Raw genomic sequence first — 19,497 nt, forward strand, 5'->3', positions numbered from 1 at the left:
GTATGTATGTACATACATATGTATATATATATGTATGTATGTATGTATGTATTTGTATATATGTACATACCTGTGTCCAAGTGTATACTGTGTATGTCTATGCATGTGTGCATATGTATGTATGTATGTATATATGTATGTACGTATATGTATGTATTTATGTATGTATGTATATATGTGTGTGTGTGTATGTATGTATGTATGTATGTATGTATGTATGTATGTATGTGAGTGAGAGTAAATGTATGAATGTTTACATTGCGACTGTATATGCGCTTGTGTGCATATGTGTATACATACATACACACATCAATGTACGGATGAATTTGTATATGTGTGAATACTATATATAAATTGTAATTCTCAAAAGTCTCTGGAGTGGGTTGTATTTTGATGAGTTATCTTTTTCACCTGTGCCATTATGCACAGAGACCTTGAATCTAAAATTGGCACATAGATATACTAATAATCCAAAGATTACTTTTCACAATTTTCAAGCTCAACATATGTATTGGGTAGGGACAAGAAAAACCCCGCTCGAGAGGTGGTCTAATGGAAAACTTCCCTGCAGGAAATTTTTATCTATGGGAGGGAGGTCATCACCATAACAACCAAGGACCAGGCAGGGTATAGCTTCATGTAAGAAAAACAAAACAGATTTATTTCATATATTTTTAAAGCTTAAAAGAAAGAAATCAGACGAGCAGATGTTACTTCAGATAGACGTAACAACATTTTCTGTTATTTCCACGACCCTTCCAACCCTACGGTCTACCCAGTGATGTTTCACACCAAGGGTCAAGTGAGCAGGACTGTACCATTGTGAAGTGGCCGTAGGGGTGGAAAGGTCTGGTGTGCACAGTTTGGAAGCTCCTGCATGATCCTCACCTGTGCCGCTTTGAGACGAACCAGTGCTCTGTGGTTGGCCAGTCGGCGAATGCTGGGTGCTTGCCGCGGCGGCAGCGGCTGCAGTTTTCGCAGCGTACAGGTTCGCTTCCTCCTGGGCCTTACCTATGTTCTTCTTGTATCGGATGCGCTTATTTCCAAACCAGTTTGAAACCTGGAGGAAGAAAGGTCAAAATCACACAAAAGTGAGCACATCTTGTGAAATCTGTGAGGTTTCAGACTAAACGCAGACGGTATTCTAAACTTTACACACACACTTTACTCTGACTGTTCATGTGTTCTGAGGTGGGAAGTATTCACATTGTCGTCTCACAAGTACCTCCTGTATCTTCCAACTGTCTTCTAACAAGTCTCACGGTAATGTTGTCTGAACTTTATTAAAGTGTGCATGCATCCTTGTGAAAAATGGTTGCCGAGTCATTCACAATCTTTGCCAACTACGGGCAATGTGATGAGAAGAACTTTATCAAAATAACTACAGAGTAGTTTCACTTTCAGGACATTTTCTGAATGTCAACTGGCCTTGATGTCTTTACATGAACGCTAAATAATCATCTAAACGTCAATTATTACAGCGAGGGCACGACTTATCGGAACACCAAATTAGGTAATTACACAGCAACTTAGCTGAGCACTTTCCAATTTGACCTGGCATTTACCTAAACAAGAGTGTGTTTTATTGTCTGAAGACTGATAAGATATCCACCAAACTCAGCAGGCAGCTCCCACTGAGTAAACTGATATGCCTACACAGGAACAACCCATTTTCAACTGGCATCTATCTAGTTCATGGGAAAATTGTGAAACAGGGGAATAAATATTATGATGTAACACAATCTATTGTACTCAAATTTTGTCCTGGGCCTGAACCTGACAGGTTTTGCCTCTGTATGTTATTTGGAATTGAAACATCGCAGCATCCCTTGTAAATCTAGAGTTACAAAACTCGTCAAATTTACCACCTTCCATGAGCCCACCACTGACGTTGATGGAACAGTCCATTTTTATCATATGATTGGATGGTTGCTCAGACAGTCAGTGTTTCTTCAATGTATGTAATTGTGATTAAAAAACTGATAATAACATGCATATATACAAAAACAGGACACAAAATGACAGCGGTAAATCATGTTTCAGTTACACTTCACAACATTTTATTCCGGCCCTTCAAAACTCTCCCATCAACTACATGCAGCTGCTAGTCAAAAATGTCTTTTGCAGTGTAGGCATATCAGTTTACTCAGTGGAGGAGCTGCCTGCTGAGTGTGGTGGATATCTTATCAGTCTTCAGACCATAAAACAGACTCTTGTTTAGGTAAATGCCAGGTCAAATTGCAAAGTACTCAGCCAAGTTGCTGGGTAATTACCTAATTTAGTGTTCCGATAACTCGTGCGCCAAGTGTAAATCACTGCGTTGGGAAGTCATTTGAAATTTCCTTTCACACACACACACTCTCTGTGCTCATTTACCTGCGCGACAGTTATGGAACATTTCCTGGCTAGTTCTTCCTTGGCCTCTTCACTCGGGTACGGATTACTCAAATGCGAATAAAAATACTCGTTCAAAACCTCTGTTGCCTGTTTGCTAAAATTCCGCCTCTTTCGTCTGAAAGGAGAAAAAAGAAAGAAAGTCAACATAATTGTAGAAGGGAACCTGTGAAAAACAAATTCAATAATGGACGAAAGGAAACTGTGTACAACATTATGAACGAGGCATAACCACAGACATTATAGAGTGGAAAGTTTGCTTGAGTCCATTACGGGGGGGGGGGGGGGGGGGGGGGGGGGGGGGGGGGAGTATATTATTGCCATTATTTTATAGCTTTGGCAATACTAGGGAATTTGTAGATGCAGAAAACATCTCAGGCCACAATGCTGGATAATCGGATACAGTATCAGTAATAATCTGGGGGATGACATCACAAAATTCACTGGCATTGACAAAGCTGTCATAGTATAAGGCTAAAAAAATAATAGGTTTGTTTCTGGTCATTGACATGTGGCAAAAATGATGCGGCGACGCAATTTTTTTTTATCAATGTTTCTTTTATTTTTGGTGGAATTTGATACTTTTTCCCTTTTTTCCATAGGGGCAAATGAAAAACAGGAAAAACAAGAGTTGATGCGCACACTTTGAAATGATGCGCGCAATGACCAGAAACAAATCAATTTTTTTTTTTTGCCCTAAATATAAATAAGTCCAATGTTCTGGCATGTCAGTCCTGACTATACATTCCCCATTCTTGTATGTGTTCTTGTCTTCACTGGTCTACTGGACCTGTACAATGGCATGTACACTGACTGGTACAAACCAAAACTTTGGTGGACATGGATGGCCTTGGATCACTACTTTGCTCACTCCTGTCAGAGTGCCCTGTGAAACATTGATAAGTACACATACTATTGCTTTTACATTTTTGTTATTTATCTTTTATAACTCTGACTAAAACATACAGATCTCTTCCAAACAATAATCGGGAATGGTCAGTGAGAGGAATGGACTTTGGGGAAGCTTCCACCCACTAATGTTATTGGGGAATTTTTTTTCAAAAATGAATTATTCACACTGCTTTTCACATTGAAAACTGTACCATCCATTCAATCCTTTCACCACTAGATTGTGGTGTGTTCCTACTATTTTCAATAGGATGGGTGGAACCATCCATTGGGAAATAGGGGTGTAGGGGGACGGGAAGAAACCTTTTACAACTGAATTTTGGTACATCCCCAAAGTATTCCTTGGTAAACTTGAACTTATATGGCGAGAAACATGAATGAAAGTGCTCATACAGACTAATCACTCGGCTTGGAATAGCGCTGCTCACAGTTACACATTTGTCACTGAATACAGCTGCACCTATGTGATATTGGAGACTGCTATTTGAAAATACGGACAAATTTTGTTGGTGTTGGTGTACAAAAATGAGCCGGTGAAAACTTTATTTACTTCATAAGCTTCAAAATGAGCCCCCCCTAGTGGTGGGCCAAAAGAATAACACAAAATATTGAAAATCGGGAATCTCTCCCCGAGGCGCATTCTACCTTAAAAAAATGAAATTTGCCTTACCTTGCATCAAGGAACCGTGACCTCAAAATCATGACAGCCTCACATGTGCTTTGTTTGAGTTGCATTTGAATGGCGTTAAATTTCCTATGTATAATTGCCACCATGCGTTCTATTTCTTTTGGCGCGATTGGACGTGTGCGACTTTGTTCACGTAAAAGGTTCATCACGTGGGTGGTAAATTCGTTACAGGCCTGGTAAAGAAAAATATGGGAGGCAAAGATGTTTTAGCAATCTGTTATGAATTATTATACACAAATGACCATGTATCAAACTTTACACTGGCAAAAACATGAAGATATAAGTAAACGAAAAAGCTGGAAGAGAGGAATTTTGCACTGTAAAGTTAAATCATTGGCTGGCGGTACGGTAGATAGACTACAGCAAGTATCCTCAAAGTGAGGGAAAATCGTAAGTACTGTAAATCTGTTAGACTGAGCAGGTCATGCAGCTACTATCTGCACACATACAACAGAAGACACTGTATAGTAGAAAAGTGAATTTTGGCTATCAGCCAGCATTTATATATCATTTACAGTTCAAGATCAAGTCAAGTACCACTGTTACGATCCCACCATTTCTTATCCCCTCGATGGACACGTCACCAACGGCAACCCACCTGTTCATATTTCTCCAACTCTGTGTGATAAATTTGCCTAATCTGTGCTAATTTCGCCCGGTAATCTGAGTGTTCTATTGCGTTGTCTGGCTGGCCGGGTCCGCCGCCTGCTGCGGCATTCGTCGCTGCGACCGCGGCCGCCGAGCCGCCTCCTTTCTCTGGTCCAGCGACGCCTTCTGCTATAAGCATGTTGTCTAACCTCATAAGCTGTGGATCTGGCGGTTCTTCCTCTTGTGCTCCCCGGATACTTAGTACTGAAATAGAAGAGAAAGGAAAACAAACCACATTATTTCTCTTAGTTCATCACATACATGGTATTGATAACTTGGTTGACGAAAATCGGGGAACGATAGTACTTGAATGGTAATTTGTAGATACAAATTCCAATGAGAAATTCAACATTTGATGACCATACGGCTTCATTTCCTTCTCTGTGTTTGTACAACTTCATTCAGTCCAATATGCCTTTCAACCTTTGAGTCCACACACAGGAATTTCTTAAAAGTTGTCTTTGAGTCAACCCTATGACAATACGTGCTGTGTATAAAATTTTGTTGCATCGAAAAGACAATTCTTGCATCAGTGAAGTGTCGCAATTAACTTAGATAGCACACTGGTCTGATCATATTATTTTAGGGTTAGGGATTATGAAGCTGATCATTACTGCAGTAAAAATTTACTGCCAATGTGTAAAGAAGGACACATACTGGACACTGTAGGCCTATCTGTTTACGATCTCGTATTTTCTCAAACTTCTCCTTACACACCTGTGCACTACACAATAGCACTTATCTCCTCAAGACGCTCGAGGGTGACCTTTGTTCTGACCCATTTTCAGGAGTAGCTCATTTCTTTCTCACACTTTTCTTGAACTTTGTGACCCTAAAAATTCCTAATTCAGTTTTAAGTAAGGTATAGTACCCTACATTAGACGGGCAAGAGTTGTAAAATGGATGGCTGTGATGCTTTGCAAATAAAAGAAACTCCTTTTTTGCAAACAAAATGACAAACACTGGCATTCGTTGTACAGCCACACTTATTAACGCTGCATACATATTGACAACTGACACACCATGCATGGATGGCCTGCGTACCTGGCGGCAATGCGCCAGTGTTTCCAACTCTTCGTATTCTAAACTCCTGTTGAACAACCTGACGTCCTTCATATATCAATTCTCTGTCACTTTTAAGGTGCAGTCAACTGAGAAAATGGCGCTGATCGACTCATTGAACACTTGTATTCACAAAATCGAGAATGATAAATAATACCCTTTGCTTTCAAGGAATTCTTGCTATACAAATAGCATGGAGCTGGAATTTGCTGGCCAGAGGGCTACCGATAAGTTTTATTTCCTTCACTTTACTCTTCGGTTTGGTCGCCTTTAGCGTGATATTGGGGAAAAATGTGGTACGAGGCAGTTGCAACGATAACCTTTTAGTGAACCTGGTGTTCGTAACACTCTTAGATTTTCGCAGTTTGTCTGCCTGCTGCATTATAATGTGAGTGACACAAGATTTATTGCTTGTTACTTACAGGGGGGAATTAATGTCTCAGCCTATTTAATGCTAATTTTAGACTGCCGGCAGTTTGTATTGGGATATAGGTATACGAAAACATGTATATTTGTATGTACATATGTATATATGTATTTATGTATATATATATGCCCTTATGGGCCTATCACTAAGTACAACCCATCAAAACATTACAATGTAGACTAGTCCGTGTCGCGTATTGAAGCAGATGTAAACCAGTTTGTTCTTTTTTCATTTTTAATCTTCGGAGCTTGAAAGCATAACTGTCACTTATACTGTATCAATATTTCATCTTTTCATTTTGGGGTTTATCATTTCTGCTGGCAGATGTTTCATACACCATGCAGAACCACTGCAAAGTGGGTTTATTATATTGGCACACTGTTTGTTATTACCTATAGACAGGCACTGGGGGTTTTTAAAAGACACCACCACCAAAATGCCCTGGGGTAGTGTCTGTGGGACATATCCAGCAATACACACAAATGTACATAATTATGAATTCTGATCACAACCGACCAATTGACATCTAAGTAAGGACCGTCAGCCAGTAAATGACTTTTGACAGGTCTGTTAATAAAACAGCATCTGATTGGATGGTGGAACTAACCTCTGACCTCGCACAAAGAAAAGATAAATCACTGAAGCTTGCGAGGCAACAAGAGCGCCCTCATGCTACTGGGGCAAAAATAAAACACTGAAATGTTCAACATGGGAGCTTCCCACACAACCACCAAAAAGTATATGTGAAACTTTCTGATGATTCTTTTCGCATTAAAAATGTCCATAAAATTACCATAAATTAATGAAAACTGTCAAACGTTGCCGCTATAATGTATTTTCTCCTTTCATAAATATTGAATCATTCTACACCTCCCTGACGTTGAAAATAAAATTTGCAAATTCTACCATTGAAATCACACATAATAAATAGCCAAGTGCTGCTGTCAACAATGGTATGCTGGAAGTGGTGGGCTCATCACAATACGGTAGATGCTAAGCTAAAACCGTAAACATCTGTCTTCAATACTGACAGATCAAGTCCCATTTGTCATGTATAAGCGGTGGGGACACATACTGCATGGGCTTACTTACAAAACATGATACAATATGTTGCAATTTGGCAGCCCCTTTTGTCATCTGGGCTAAGGCTTAGTTTTTATTTTCTGTGCTTTTGTCTTTCCTTTTGAAAGGAACATCAAACGGCAACACCATCTGTAATATGTGCATGAGGGGTTTAATATATTGATATTTCATATGTGAAGTTGTGTGGCTGTAAATAAGGTGATTTTTTTTTCTCCCCCGACTCAATTAGTACCACGTATTGACAGTTGATACTGTGTGGCAAATCTTTGGAACACCTTTTTGTTTTGTTTTGTTTTATATCGTAAATAATACTCGGCTCAGTGTTGTCATCTGTGCTTCAATCTGGGGAAGACATGCTCACGCTTTCTGTCAGATGAGAGTGTGCACAAATGATGATACAAAAACTAAAACATCTTTCATTAAGCCTGCCCCTTAAATGGTGAAATTCCTCACCAAATTTGAAGGTGAAGTTATGATTTGTTTTGCATATATGAACAAAACTTACAAACAACAAAACCATACACATATATCATGCTCCCTCCTACCTAAATTAGCATCAAAGACAAGAAACCAACAGAAAAGGGAAACAGCATGTAACAAATGCTACAAATAAAAGGAAACATGCCAGCCGGCGGAATGATTTGCGTTCTAGTCTTCCAAAACATCCAATTTATCATTGTCTTCTGAGGTTCACATGTTATTCTTTCTAATACTTAGAGTGGGAGAACTGCTATATCACCTTTCGGAGAATACTTCAAAAAAAAGACTTCATTGCTTCGCGAAAGCTGTTTCTTGAAGTATCTGAGATGTGGCGCAGACACCGTCAAGATTACCGTCGATGACCACTCTCCTCTTTAAAAGAAGCCATGTCGTTGAGATGTGGATCAATCATAGCCCATCACTTTAACTCCACTTGACACTTTACTGGCATCAAAACCTACCCCGACCAGTAGCGCAGAGGTTTTCAAGGGGCTCATCTTGCATATGTAATGATTTCAACCGCATGAAAATTTGCAAACGAGGCGAAACAATAGTTCATTATACCCGGACAAGTGGTTTGTGTAATCTTATTGGCAAATGATGGCGACTTCAAGTACTTTGGTAACTTTTTGCTCCGTAGAGTTGGACAATATGCTATTTTAATTGGCATATACTAGCATTTTAATTTATACACTGACATGTCAACATAATAAAACTTCCATTTTGTGGGAGCTGAGTCAACGGCAGCATTCATAAGAGTCACATTGGATGACTGACCACACAGTTATTCATAACGCACGGTGGGATAGAATGTTGAATATTCCAAATCATCACCATGGAAACCACCATCACACACAACGAACGGGCCAGAATGATAATGAAATCGTAAGGTTAATGGATGTTTGGTGTTTGAGCTTGGGCAGCGGGTTGACAAGCCTCGGGACAACTAATTCAATGCTGGAGAATTAAATAATGAATACAATTGATATCTCTGAAGGTTCTCCACAAAGCAAGGTCTTCAACAGGTTTTCCTCGTTGCGTTACGAAAAATGAAAACTGCCGTTTCAATAAATTTCCAAATGTGCAGGTGTTTAAGTTTCAAACATGTGGTTTATTAAATGCCTGTAAAACTTTACATTCTGGGCATGGATGAGACTGTACCATTATTTTCTTCCACTCTGGCTCAAAAACTGGGCACGAAGAAGTAAGCCATATATGATGCCTGTGAATTAAATACACAGCTTCCAAGTTGTATGCTTTGTTGCATCACTCAGCGCTGAAATTTTACAGCAAAAAAAAAGATTCTGTTCCCTGTTCTCAAAAACAGCATACAAACTTCTATTTATTCACTGCTTTCCTACAAGATTATCTCAACCTTCATTTTAACCCTTTCCCCCCATTTGTCTGTCTAGAGATCCAACTTCACCATTGATAACAATGGGGCGGGTTCAAACCATGGTGGTGAAAGGGTTAAAACAGACTGCAAAATACTGTCCATTCCTTTGTAAGCATTTATGGGTGTACAAAGAATTATGGTGTCTATTTGCTTCTATTGCTTTCGATACAAGACTTAGAATCATTTAGTTTTAGGGCAAACTATTTGCCGGGAAAAGTATGATTTGAAATTTTTTTACTCACCAAAAATTATACACTGATGTATGTAGGTTCAACGTGATGCATATAATGGTTATTTTTTGGGGGGGGGGGGACCTAATTGTCCTGTTTTTGCTTTTTTTTGTATTAAAAAACAATTAAATATGCAGTGCCTGTGATAGATAATGAATTAGCTCAGGTATATCGCAACAGATTCCACACGGTGCATCCTCACAAGACTCCAACCAGTGTCCATCATCAGTTGCACCAGCTGTCCTATCATTGGACCGGACCCGCTGATGTACAGCCTCGTTAGGTAGACGACAAAGAAGCATTAGCGGCATCATCGATATGCCATATGCAACACCTGGACGGAAAAAACTCTCAGTTACAAAGACCCACAACCAGAATATGTTCCAACACAAAGCATGTATTTCAATACTGGTAATCTTATTAAGTCGCCATCAATCATGGACTACCGCTGAAATATTAGACCTATGGAAATTTTTCTTCTTGTATCTGTCACTGGAAAAAAATATGGCATGACAGATTGCGTGTATGTTTTTATCAAAAGTGAAATTATCGAAAAAGTATTGGCCCAACATACATCATTGTCGGCGACGGGACTACAGAAATGTAAAATGCTCTCTTTTACTCTACATAGTCCTGCGTTTAAGATTAATAAGAGCTTCACTAAATACACTTGGTGTGTTTATAACACTCTATATATGGCATCCCTTGAATTTTTGTATTGGTTGATGAAAATCCAGGAAAATGTGTTGGAAAACTGTTAAGAGACATTGTCAGTACTAAAAGCAAATACTGTAATTTACTTCACATTTTATTATCCATTTTGAGATGGATTAACAGGTTGTTATAATTTTCTAAGTTTTTATTTCACCCTTATATGTCATCCTCATTTTATTGCACCACTCACAAATTTAAAAAGATTGTGGTGTACACACAATACTTATGGAAAAATTGGAAGGAAAAAATAAAAGTGAACGAAGCCATGTAAATTGTTGGACACTTCCATAAAAACATGAATGCACGCTGCAGCTATATCATATTAACTTAGAAACATGTTACATTTGATAGACAAAGCCTGTGAACAGCAAGATGAATTTGCAGATTGCACTACCGAACAAGCCAACATGAACATTTTGAATCTTTAAAACTCACTGAAGCTCAAGCTTTGACCAGGCTTGCATCAAAACGTAAGCATGTGCACACAAAATACCTACTTTTCGCACGGTTAAACCCTTGTATTTGTTTTACAGGCAGAGTTATGCATTGCCATAGCGGCATGTATTTCATTCCAAAAGTACACAAATGTTTTTTTTAATTCTATTATACCAGGCCATGCCGATTTATTTACACAAGACTTTTGACTGACAAAAACTGCAGCAATATAGCGCAAAAGGACTCATCTTTAAAGCTTGTCACTTTCTCAAACATACAGTCACTATGCTCCGACACGATTGAAAAATCAAACGTGTGGAACTTGGCAAACTGCTTATGAAGAAACCATTTCAAATCTCAAATACCACATCAATCTCAAATACCAATTGAGATTTAGGTGTAAGTCTTTCCACAAATGTGAATCTTACAAATTTCAGAAATGGTTTAAATCTGTGCAAATATGTCACCAAAACCTGTTACCAGCTCAGTGTATATTTCCTTTTTTTTAAAATTTATTTTGTCTATCCAAAAAAACACTCAGACACACATAAAAATATCATGTGAAATATGACTGGATCAGGAACTGGACAAAACCTTGACCTTGAAAACAAAACCACCTCCTAAAACTATTTTTCAGAACAGGCACCCCACAAACATGCAAAATCCCTCATCTCCATGTATCCTTGTTCTTTGAAAGGCGAGCAACATTTGGCACATAATTAATATTTTCACCATAGCCCGTCTCCTGGTCACAGCTTGCACTACCCATTCTTGCAGTCTTCATCCCTCTTTAAAGCAGGCTTAGCTGCGTGATCCATCACGGCTTACCCCAGATCCACTGGCTAATCTGTAGCACCCCTCTTTTCCCTCCATGAGAAAAAGTGGAGTCGTTATCCCCCTTTGGAGTTCTGGACAAAAAGAAATCCGGCAATCCCTGCATGGTTGTGTAGTTTGATCCCATTGTGAGAGTTCAGCTTTCCCCATTCATCATTTATCACGGGGAAAGTGTCATCGAAGATACCCGACTACAGACAACTATCCAGGAACCAGCCAATTTTGATGTTTTGATTTTTCCGTGAAATGTGCCAACACATCCTTCTAAATCAACATTATGTATGGCAATGATGTATAAAGAAACGTGAAAAGATTTCCTGACAAAAAATTTTTTAATTTAGCAAAATCGTGACGTTCACTCCAGCTGTACAGATCTCATCCATGTCGAAAAATATTTATCTGTCACCGAAAATTTTATGCCACTCTATGGTCTGCTTTTTCAGTTTCACACTATTACAGGACAGGCGAAAGTTTAAAATGACAAAACTAAATGTGGTCCTGTGTTTTGTGTGATACAATATTGGCTTGATTCTCACACTTACTGCCACACGTGCAATGCAGTGAATAACATAATGATTCTATGCCCATGTGAATTTAAAGATACCTGTCATGGAAAACAATAAGAGAATTACAAAAATACTGCTACTGGTGACCAATGTTTGGTGTGTAAAACCCCGCAATAATCACAGTTTGGAACAACTCTATTATGTACCGTGCGGAGATTGGACCTTCATACGGAGACTTTAGGGGTGGTTTTACTTATGGCATGCACCATCATTTGCACACAAACTGTTTTCAAAATGTTCACTTTACAAGATGACATCCAAATCCATCATGAGTTTTTTTTTTCAAACGATATTTTGACATCTATAAAATTTTATCCTATAATTGTGATTACACTAGCCTCCTCTTCTGACTTTTGAAGTGGCGTTTTTGAAATTTTCCAGAATACAGAGGAAATGACAACATTCAAGTGATGTTGTTTCGGAGTGATCTTTCATTCACTCATGGGACCGTGATTTGCTACAAGTTATCAGAGACTACACTCTACAACGATGCTGTTGCTCCTTCTGGACCCCTAAAAGGAGTGCAGCAGACTTCAAATTCCCTCCCTTAATTGGCGCACTTTGTTAATATAAATTAGTGTGTCTGTTGAAACAGTGAAATTTCTTGAAAATGAAATGGCTACGTGGGGCGAATCCGAGCACTAGAGGACTGAAAAAAGTTCACGAGACTGCCCCTCAGGGATTACTCTGCATTACCCTGAAACTCTGGTCGCACGTGATTTGCCAATTCTGATGCACCATATTGAAACATCCTAATTGCCAAATGCCAAGATAGCTCAGGCATTTTCTAGCAAATTGACGATTTTTATTGTCCATTTTCAACTAATATATCTACTTTAGATCCACTATCACTGTGCAAGCTTTCTGCAAAATGTTTCGCTGACCCAATAGGTCACCTGGTACAGTCGGCATGGCGATAAAATCTTCCGTTTTTTGATATCTGCGATTCCATTTATTATCTTTGTCACGGCAAAACATTAGGAAAATTTTCCCCGAAGTGACAATTTTATTGGTACTAGGCACTTCAGATAATGCTTAGCAAAAGCCATGTGCACGTACTTCCAATCTGGTGGAGTAGGGAGGCAATAATCAATGCACGTGAAAATCAGGATATAACCGTGCACAAAACTTCATTTTGATTCCAATTTTTTATTTATTTTTTAAGGTACCCTGCGTGATCTAATTGCCCAAAGAGAAATCCTTCTCAATTTCCATGTATAATACGTATTATTTCCCGGTCATAAATCATGATATCCTGCAAAAAACCTCCACAGACGCAAACTTTGTGCACGCAGCGTATTCTTTTCCATTTCCCCCCGTTATGATCTGGCTGGTGAAATGGGTATTTATGACAGGGGGAAAATTGTAATAATTCTGACAATGCTAAATGCGATCATCCAAGCTGTAATCAATCAAGCGGAACCACACTAACGTCACTTTTATGGTGGAGTGTCTCCCAAGGTCAGGCCATGGGTGCCACCACTTAACATGGTAGGGGTGGTGAGGGCGAAAACTTTTGGTAGGCATCTTGGTGGGGGGCACGGTAGGGTGGTAGGCATCATGGAAGTGGGGCAGAGTAGGGAGCAAGTGATATTTGAAATGGGATAGGAGCTGAATGGTGAGTGCATGGCAAATCACTGAGGTATACGACGCACTTGGACATGTCAATGTAGAATGATAAGAGATTCTTGAAACAACTATGGCAAGACACAAAATACGACAGGATTTCTGCTGGCATCTACAAAAGCATCATAACAGTACCACGACCAGCAATAGTTTGCATCAACTTAGCGTGCCTCCACCGGGTAGCCTGGTATCCAGTCTCATACTGCGAAAAAAAATTTGATAATTTGATGAAAGAGCCTGCGATTCCCACAGAAGTGCGTGATGTAAGAGCCTGGAGCAACTTATCTCATTACGTATTCAACATCGAGCAATCTCACACGGACGCTGACAGGTGTATTCTGTACATCAAAGGCATTTGCACAGATGTTATAATCTCTGCATATTTTGAAGAATTACTGTTCACTTTACTCATAATTTGAGCTAAGGTTTCGTTAATGACGTAAGCATGCACGTTCAACTTCAGCAGAACCTTTGACAGTGAATCGTTCCTTACTTCACTGTTTTAACTTATTTTCCTTTGTTTGCTATTGGTAAAAGGCGGCTTTAACACCGAACGCTCGGAAATATATTGATGAAAGGACACACATGATTGAAGTCACATTTATTTTATTACATGATTTTCTTAATGAGAAATTCAATATATGCTCTACTTTCTTTCCAAACAATGAAAACCCCACCAGAAAAAAATTGAACGATTCAGTCGCGAGATGGCACGAAACTAAACACTGCGGTGACAATCCTTGGGAAACACCGTACACACCGACACAGATAGCATTACCAGGATGAACGCTATATTGGACTGACACTGTGCAAACAAAGCACATCTCCTGATCCCTGTTGACTACAACTAACCCTCACCTTCCTGATGTTTGTACACGTAATTCAATCAACCCTTTCATCTCAGTTTTATATCTAATGGATGCGGCATTACTGTTTTCCTTTTTAATACACGGTCAATCCTTATTACTCGCCTACAAGAGCGCCCGATCCCTGATTCAATATTCTGACATGATGAAAAAAAAATATCCTTCCATTGAATATCGCCATTGCCATTTTCAAAAGGGATGAAAAACATCTTTATTGGGAAGATAATGAATATATGCATCAATGATGGCTGCCATATCTGCTACAGTGTTTGCTTTCATATTTTAATTAAAATCGCAGATTTGAGTATAAGAACACCAAAGGTACAATTATGGATATTAAGAAGCCTCTCCTCTATGCTGAAATCGCTGGACTTCAAAGGGAAGAGGGCAAATAAGGAACAGATAGTTGAACTTTCAAAACTGTGATAATTTGTTACAGCTTGGCCATTTGTGACTGGAATCCTTTCAAAAACTGTAGAGAAAATGAAGTTTCCATACAACCTTGTTTTGGGAAAAATCAAAAATTGTTGATTCTCGTCTTAGTATTGAACGAGAACACCTGAGTTTCTCTTTGCGACGTATGAGAAGAAATCTAAAATTTTATTTTTTTCTGCGTGCAGGTTGCCTTCACTAGAGGGGGGATCTCGTTGCATAGGTTAGTTCAGCCGTGGATAACTCATCACTTATCAAAAGTAAATAGCACTAGCATATTAAATGCCATGATACTTGATAAGACAATTATACGATGGATGTGACTTGTCTGACATCACCGGTGATCAGTCGCTAACTTTGGGTACACAGGACAACGTACAACATGTGCGAAACTATGATGCTGTGTCAATTATTGGAGTATCAAAGCAAACAGGAGACTGTGAATACTGAGGTCCATATTGCGACAGTAATCCTTTGTTGATATTGCATGATCAGATGTTGAAAATATGACGCGCTGTGTAATATGTTTTTCTGAATTTTTAGTGAATTGCATTCTAGGATGTCGTATTTCACGTGGAAATTCTTTCTGCAGTACGGCAGGCAGGCACTTCTACAATAAGTGTGCCATGTGAAATATTATTTTCAACACTTGGGGCATTGCGGCAGATTACCATGGTCTAATACAGACACCTTGGGGTGTTGCAGTGAATATTATGAGCGTGATACCACTGACACTTGGTGTACTACAGTTGTGTGGACGCTCTTCACAGGCTAAAGAAAACTGGAGTTGAAAATTTGACATTCCCACTCTTGGGGAGGGGGCACATTGTGTTTGAATATTACCCACAAAGTACACTGGATTCCATTTCTAGTCACGGTGATTAATGTCAAGCACCTGCCAAGCCAATATTTTCTTATACTTAATTGATTATTGCTGTTCTTAATGGCTGATATGAACTGTAATTTGATTTTTCAGAAGATGCCTGGATAAAATTTCATGTGGAAATTAAAATTTTTGATCCAATGTTTTTTCCTGTATGATATTAATCAATATCAGCGTGAACCCACATGTTGACCTCTGCTTTGCCTTCAAACCATAATTCAAACGTGTCTCACTACACCTATTTTTCATTCATTTTGGTTTTAATTTTTTGCTAAATATGAAATTCAACTTTCCAATGCCAAAAAATGGTACAAATTCTACAATCAAAAGTAAACGTTTGACGTTTGTATCTTCTTTAAGACAGCCTTTTGTCTTCAAAATATTTCGATACCAAGATTACATATCCGTGACTTCAAAGCCCATGCCCCCTGTCAGTGACATGGCAACCTTGCATAATTTGCTGGTGACACTTTCATTTCAGGCAGTCTTCAAGTCTGTCTCCGTTCCGGCCATTATTGTACAGCACGGAGCTTGACGGGTGCAACCTCACACTTTAAGTCTGGATCTGTGGGATTTGCGATGAAGAATGGAGTAAAACAGCGCAGACATCCCGACTCAAATTACACCTCTGTTGGTATTTATCAAACTCACTTGATACACTTGCAGGGGATGAAGTCGAAACCCTGACATACTCAGGGTTGGAGGAGGGAAGTTACATTTCTACTTATGCACTTAGTTTTTAACCTTTCAAAGACTGTGGGGTGGGGGTGAGGGGGAGAGGAGCTCTGAGAGTACCTTTCTAATTGCAAACGGAGCCTCAGATTTTTTGGTTTAATGAAATGAATATGTTCATATAAAAAAAGGAAAGACCTGGTTTACCCTACTTCACGACGATGCCTAGTAATTCGGATGATATGTCTACACAATAAATGACAACACCATCAACCCTGGAAACTGTAAAATGTAAACGCTGGCTGAAATTTTTCAAAGGGATCACCATCGCCATGCTGACCACTGAAATTCAATTGAAAGTGAGCTGAATTTCAAATGAATTGTTCAATCGTTGAACCTGTCCATCATACTATCATATACACAAGTTCGACTGGATTTGATGTGTCATCTGTCTGTGTCCATCGACAGTCTGCCGGAATCTAGTGGTCAATTTGAACTTGAATCACTCATATCCCTAGAGATGTTATGTGGGCATCTAGTGGTCAATTTGAACTTGAATCACTCATATCCCTAGAGATGTTATGTGGGCATAAAAGGAAAATATAAAACTTCATAAAATAGAGAATATTATTAACTCCTTTTACTACGAAGGTGTAAACTTTGATTGTGTTCTACGTCTATCATCCAATAACACTACATATATACACATTTGCGGTGACTCATAACTATCCTCTCAAAATTTGAATCATCTAACTTCCCTTTGGAGAGAAAAGTCATCTTCCTGGCTTACACTATGCCTTGATGACAATCAGCTATCAGCATTAACTGAAGAGCTCATTATATTCGGTGGAAAATACCGATTTAACGACGATGAAACGTTAGATTCTGAATCCAATCGCTAAATGCGATAACCCTCAAGCCCCGCGCCTTTGTCTGGATGATGGAGAGATAAAATCTACGACGCTGTCCAGACACTGGTTCAGAAGAGGCCAGCAAGTCATTTATAGAGAGGGTGTGACTGACTGACTGGCTAGTTTTTCTCGGTTTAAACTAGGCTTTCTGGCAACATCTTGGCAGCATCGGACGAAATTCGAAGCCACTCCAGCAGATCTAATTAGGAAACTAAATTCTAAGTTGGCATGTTTTTTTTCCGCTGTAATCCGTCCATCTTTGCGTGTGATGTAATAAATGTGTCGGTGCCGACCCTGGAAGAGTTTTTAAGTGATTCAGACATTGTGAAGGATATAACAGAATTCTGAATAAGGAAGGGCTATATCTGTTATTTCATTGCACAAAGACTCCATCTGTGATGAAATGACTAAGGCAGTAGACTAGCTAGTGATAGCTCTGTTGAAAACTTCACTTTTCTAACAAGCTCTGGAACATATCGTTGATAATATCAAGATATCTTTAAATAAATATACAAGTATACAACTCAAGATCTGATAAACTTGTCACTCAATCTTCCCAGGAAAAGTCCAGTCCTGTGGAATTGCACAGTACCACAGCATTTCCTTCCATCAACATACAGTACATGTAGCTTCTATGAAATAAAATGGTGATTGAAAGTGAATTTGATTTGATTTGAAATGAATCAACATACAGAACAAATTTCATGAAGCTATAAACCTTTCTATTTCAAGATAAGCTGTTTATTTAAAGCAAAAAATGCAAACACTGATAAGCTCAAAATAGCACCACAAGACCACATTTTGCAACACATAAGGTTATCTCTCCTGCGGGCACTGAGAAATTTGCATGAGTCAAGGGTCACATAGGTTAAAACGAACAGCCGACAACACTGACCCTTACATTGTTGACCTACATTACGTGTTACCTGAGTGTCATTTTTTATGCAAGAGGTAAATTTTGAACAAAGAAAAGGGACAAATGGTAAAATATTCCTCAATTGTATGAGGCAATTGTGGCAGACAGAAAAAGTTTACCCCTTTCATCTCAGTTTTCCGTGTGTACAGGTTCAACTCTGCCATAGCAACAACATGGTGAAAACCAAAATGGCTGTGGTGAATGGTTACTCACGATGAACGAATGCGATATGTCAGATATTGTATGACCAAACTAGTCTGATATTCACAGACAAGATTATGACTTTTTCCAAATTTTCTTTAACCATCACAGTCATGTAAAATCACTAATTTTTTTAAATTCCTCCTTTCTGACTGCCTTTCCAAGAGAATCGAAAGCATGGTTTCAATTCGGTTGCAAATGTACGGATATAAAAGTAGAGTTGCCACACGACTCATGAAAGTCGACACTCTATACACAAAGACACACCTACATGTGTAATACCATTTTATCTCAATGATCAGCAGATGCAAAGTAGTGGGAAAAACTTCAAAGAATGACGTGTAAACTAATTGTTACAGGCATGGAAAACCCAAATTTGGCACCAATCAGTAACTGACTATCCATTATGCAACAAAACTTACAGAATGAAAATCGGACAAGCAAACCGAGATTTCAGCAGCACAATTGCTGTAAGATCATACCGGTGAGTTTGAACTATCGCCCTTCCTCACTCCGTCACCTACTGTTGCTATGGTTCAAAGACATTAGTGAATGAAATAGATCAATATATCAAGTACACGGCTATTATATTTTCATTAGGGTAATTATTTATATTTCAACTCAATACAGAAAATTGAAAACCAATGAAGTATAACCGAAGGCTACATCGCTTCCTCAGTGCGGTGGGCAAGGAGGAGAGGATGTTACGCCATTTTTATCGCCACTTTTATTGGGTGCATCTTTGGGGTTATTTTGTCCAAAAGTCAACTGATGCTGAGGGTTATATCATCACTCGGGGACTTCCCTTTCTTTCTATCTGCACCCAGGAAGTTCAAGACTAAATGAGGTGCTTGTGCACCCTTTTCATAGTGAGAATCCACACACCACCTCGCAGTGAATTAGGATCATCCAGCTCGGAAGGTGATGTTCGATTATGTAAAGTGATGTAACAAGTACCAGAAGTGGAGCATGAAGCCTCAGGTTGACCCAAGACCCCCCTTCCTCCTCTTTTTGTACTGGGTTGGTTGAACCCCATTTACTGAATGAATGAGGTTAAACCAAGTTTGAACAGGGAAAAGGGGTGGCCCATGAAATGCTTTGCTCACAAGAACAACCTTCATTAC

General features: G+C 39.0%; 1 protein-coding gene across 6 annotated transcripts in view; it reads right to left on the reverse strand.

Annotated features, from left to right (window-relative positions):
- Window positions 1-19,497, reverse strand: part of LOC139114082 (pre-B-cell leukemia transcription factor 1-like) — a 94,691-nt gene that overhangs the window by 18,008 nt on the left and 57,186 nt on the right. For 4 of the 6 annotated variants that reach the window (XM_070675595.1, XM_070675591.1, XM_070675594.1 and 1 more), the window contains exons 3-6: window positions 4,590-4,843; window positions 3,974-4,164; window positions 2,377-2,512; window positions 889-1,060 (exon numbers count right to left, since the gene is read on the reverse strand). In XM_070675595.1, coding sequence (XP_070531696.1) covers window positions 889-1,060; window positions 2,377-2,512; window positions 3,974-4,164; window positions 4,590-4,843 — 753 coding nt within the window. The remainder of the gene's footprint in view (window positions 1-888; window positions 1,061-2,376; window positions 2,513-3,973; window positions 4,165-4,589; window positions 4,844-19,497) is intronic. The other 2 variants (XM_070675596.1, XM_070675592.1) reach the window with 1 other exon arrangement.

Source organism: Ptychodera flava, chromosome 16 (assembly GCF_041260155.1).
Source record: "Ptychodera flava strain L36383 chromosome 16, AS_Pfla_20210202, whole genome shotgun sequence".
NCBI classification, from domain to species: domain Eukaryota; kingdom Metazoa; phylum Hemichordata; class Enteropneusta; family Ptychoderidae; genus Ptychodera; species Ptychodera flava.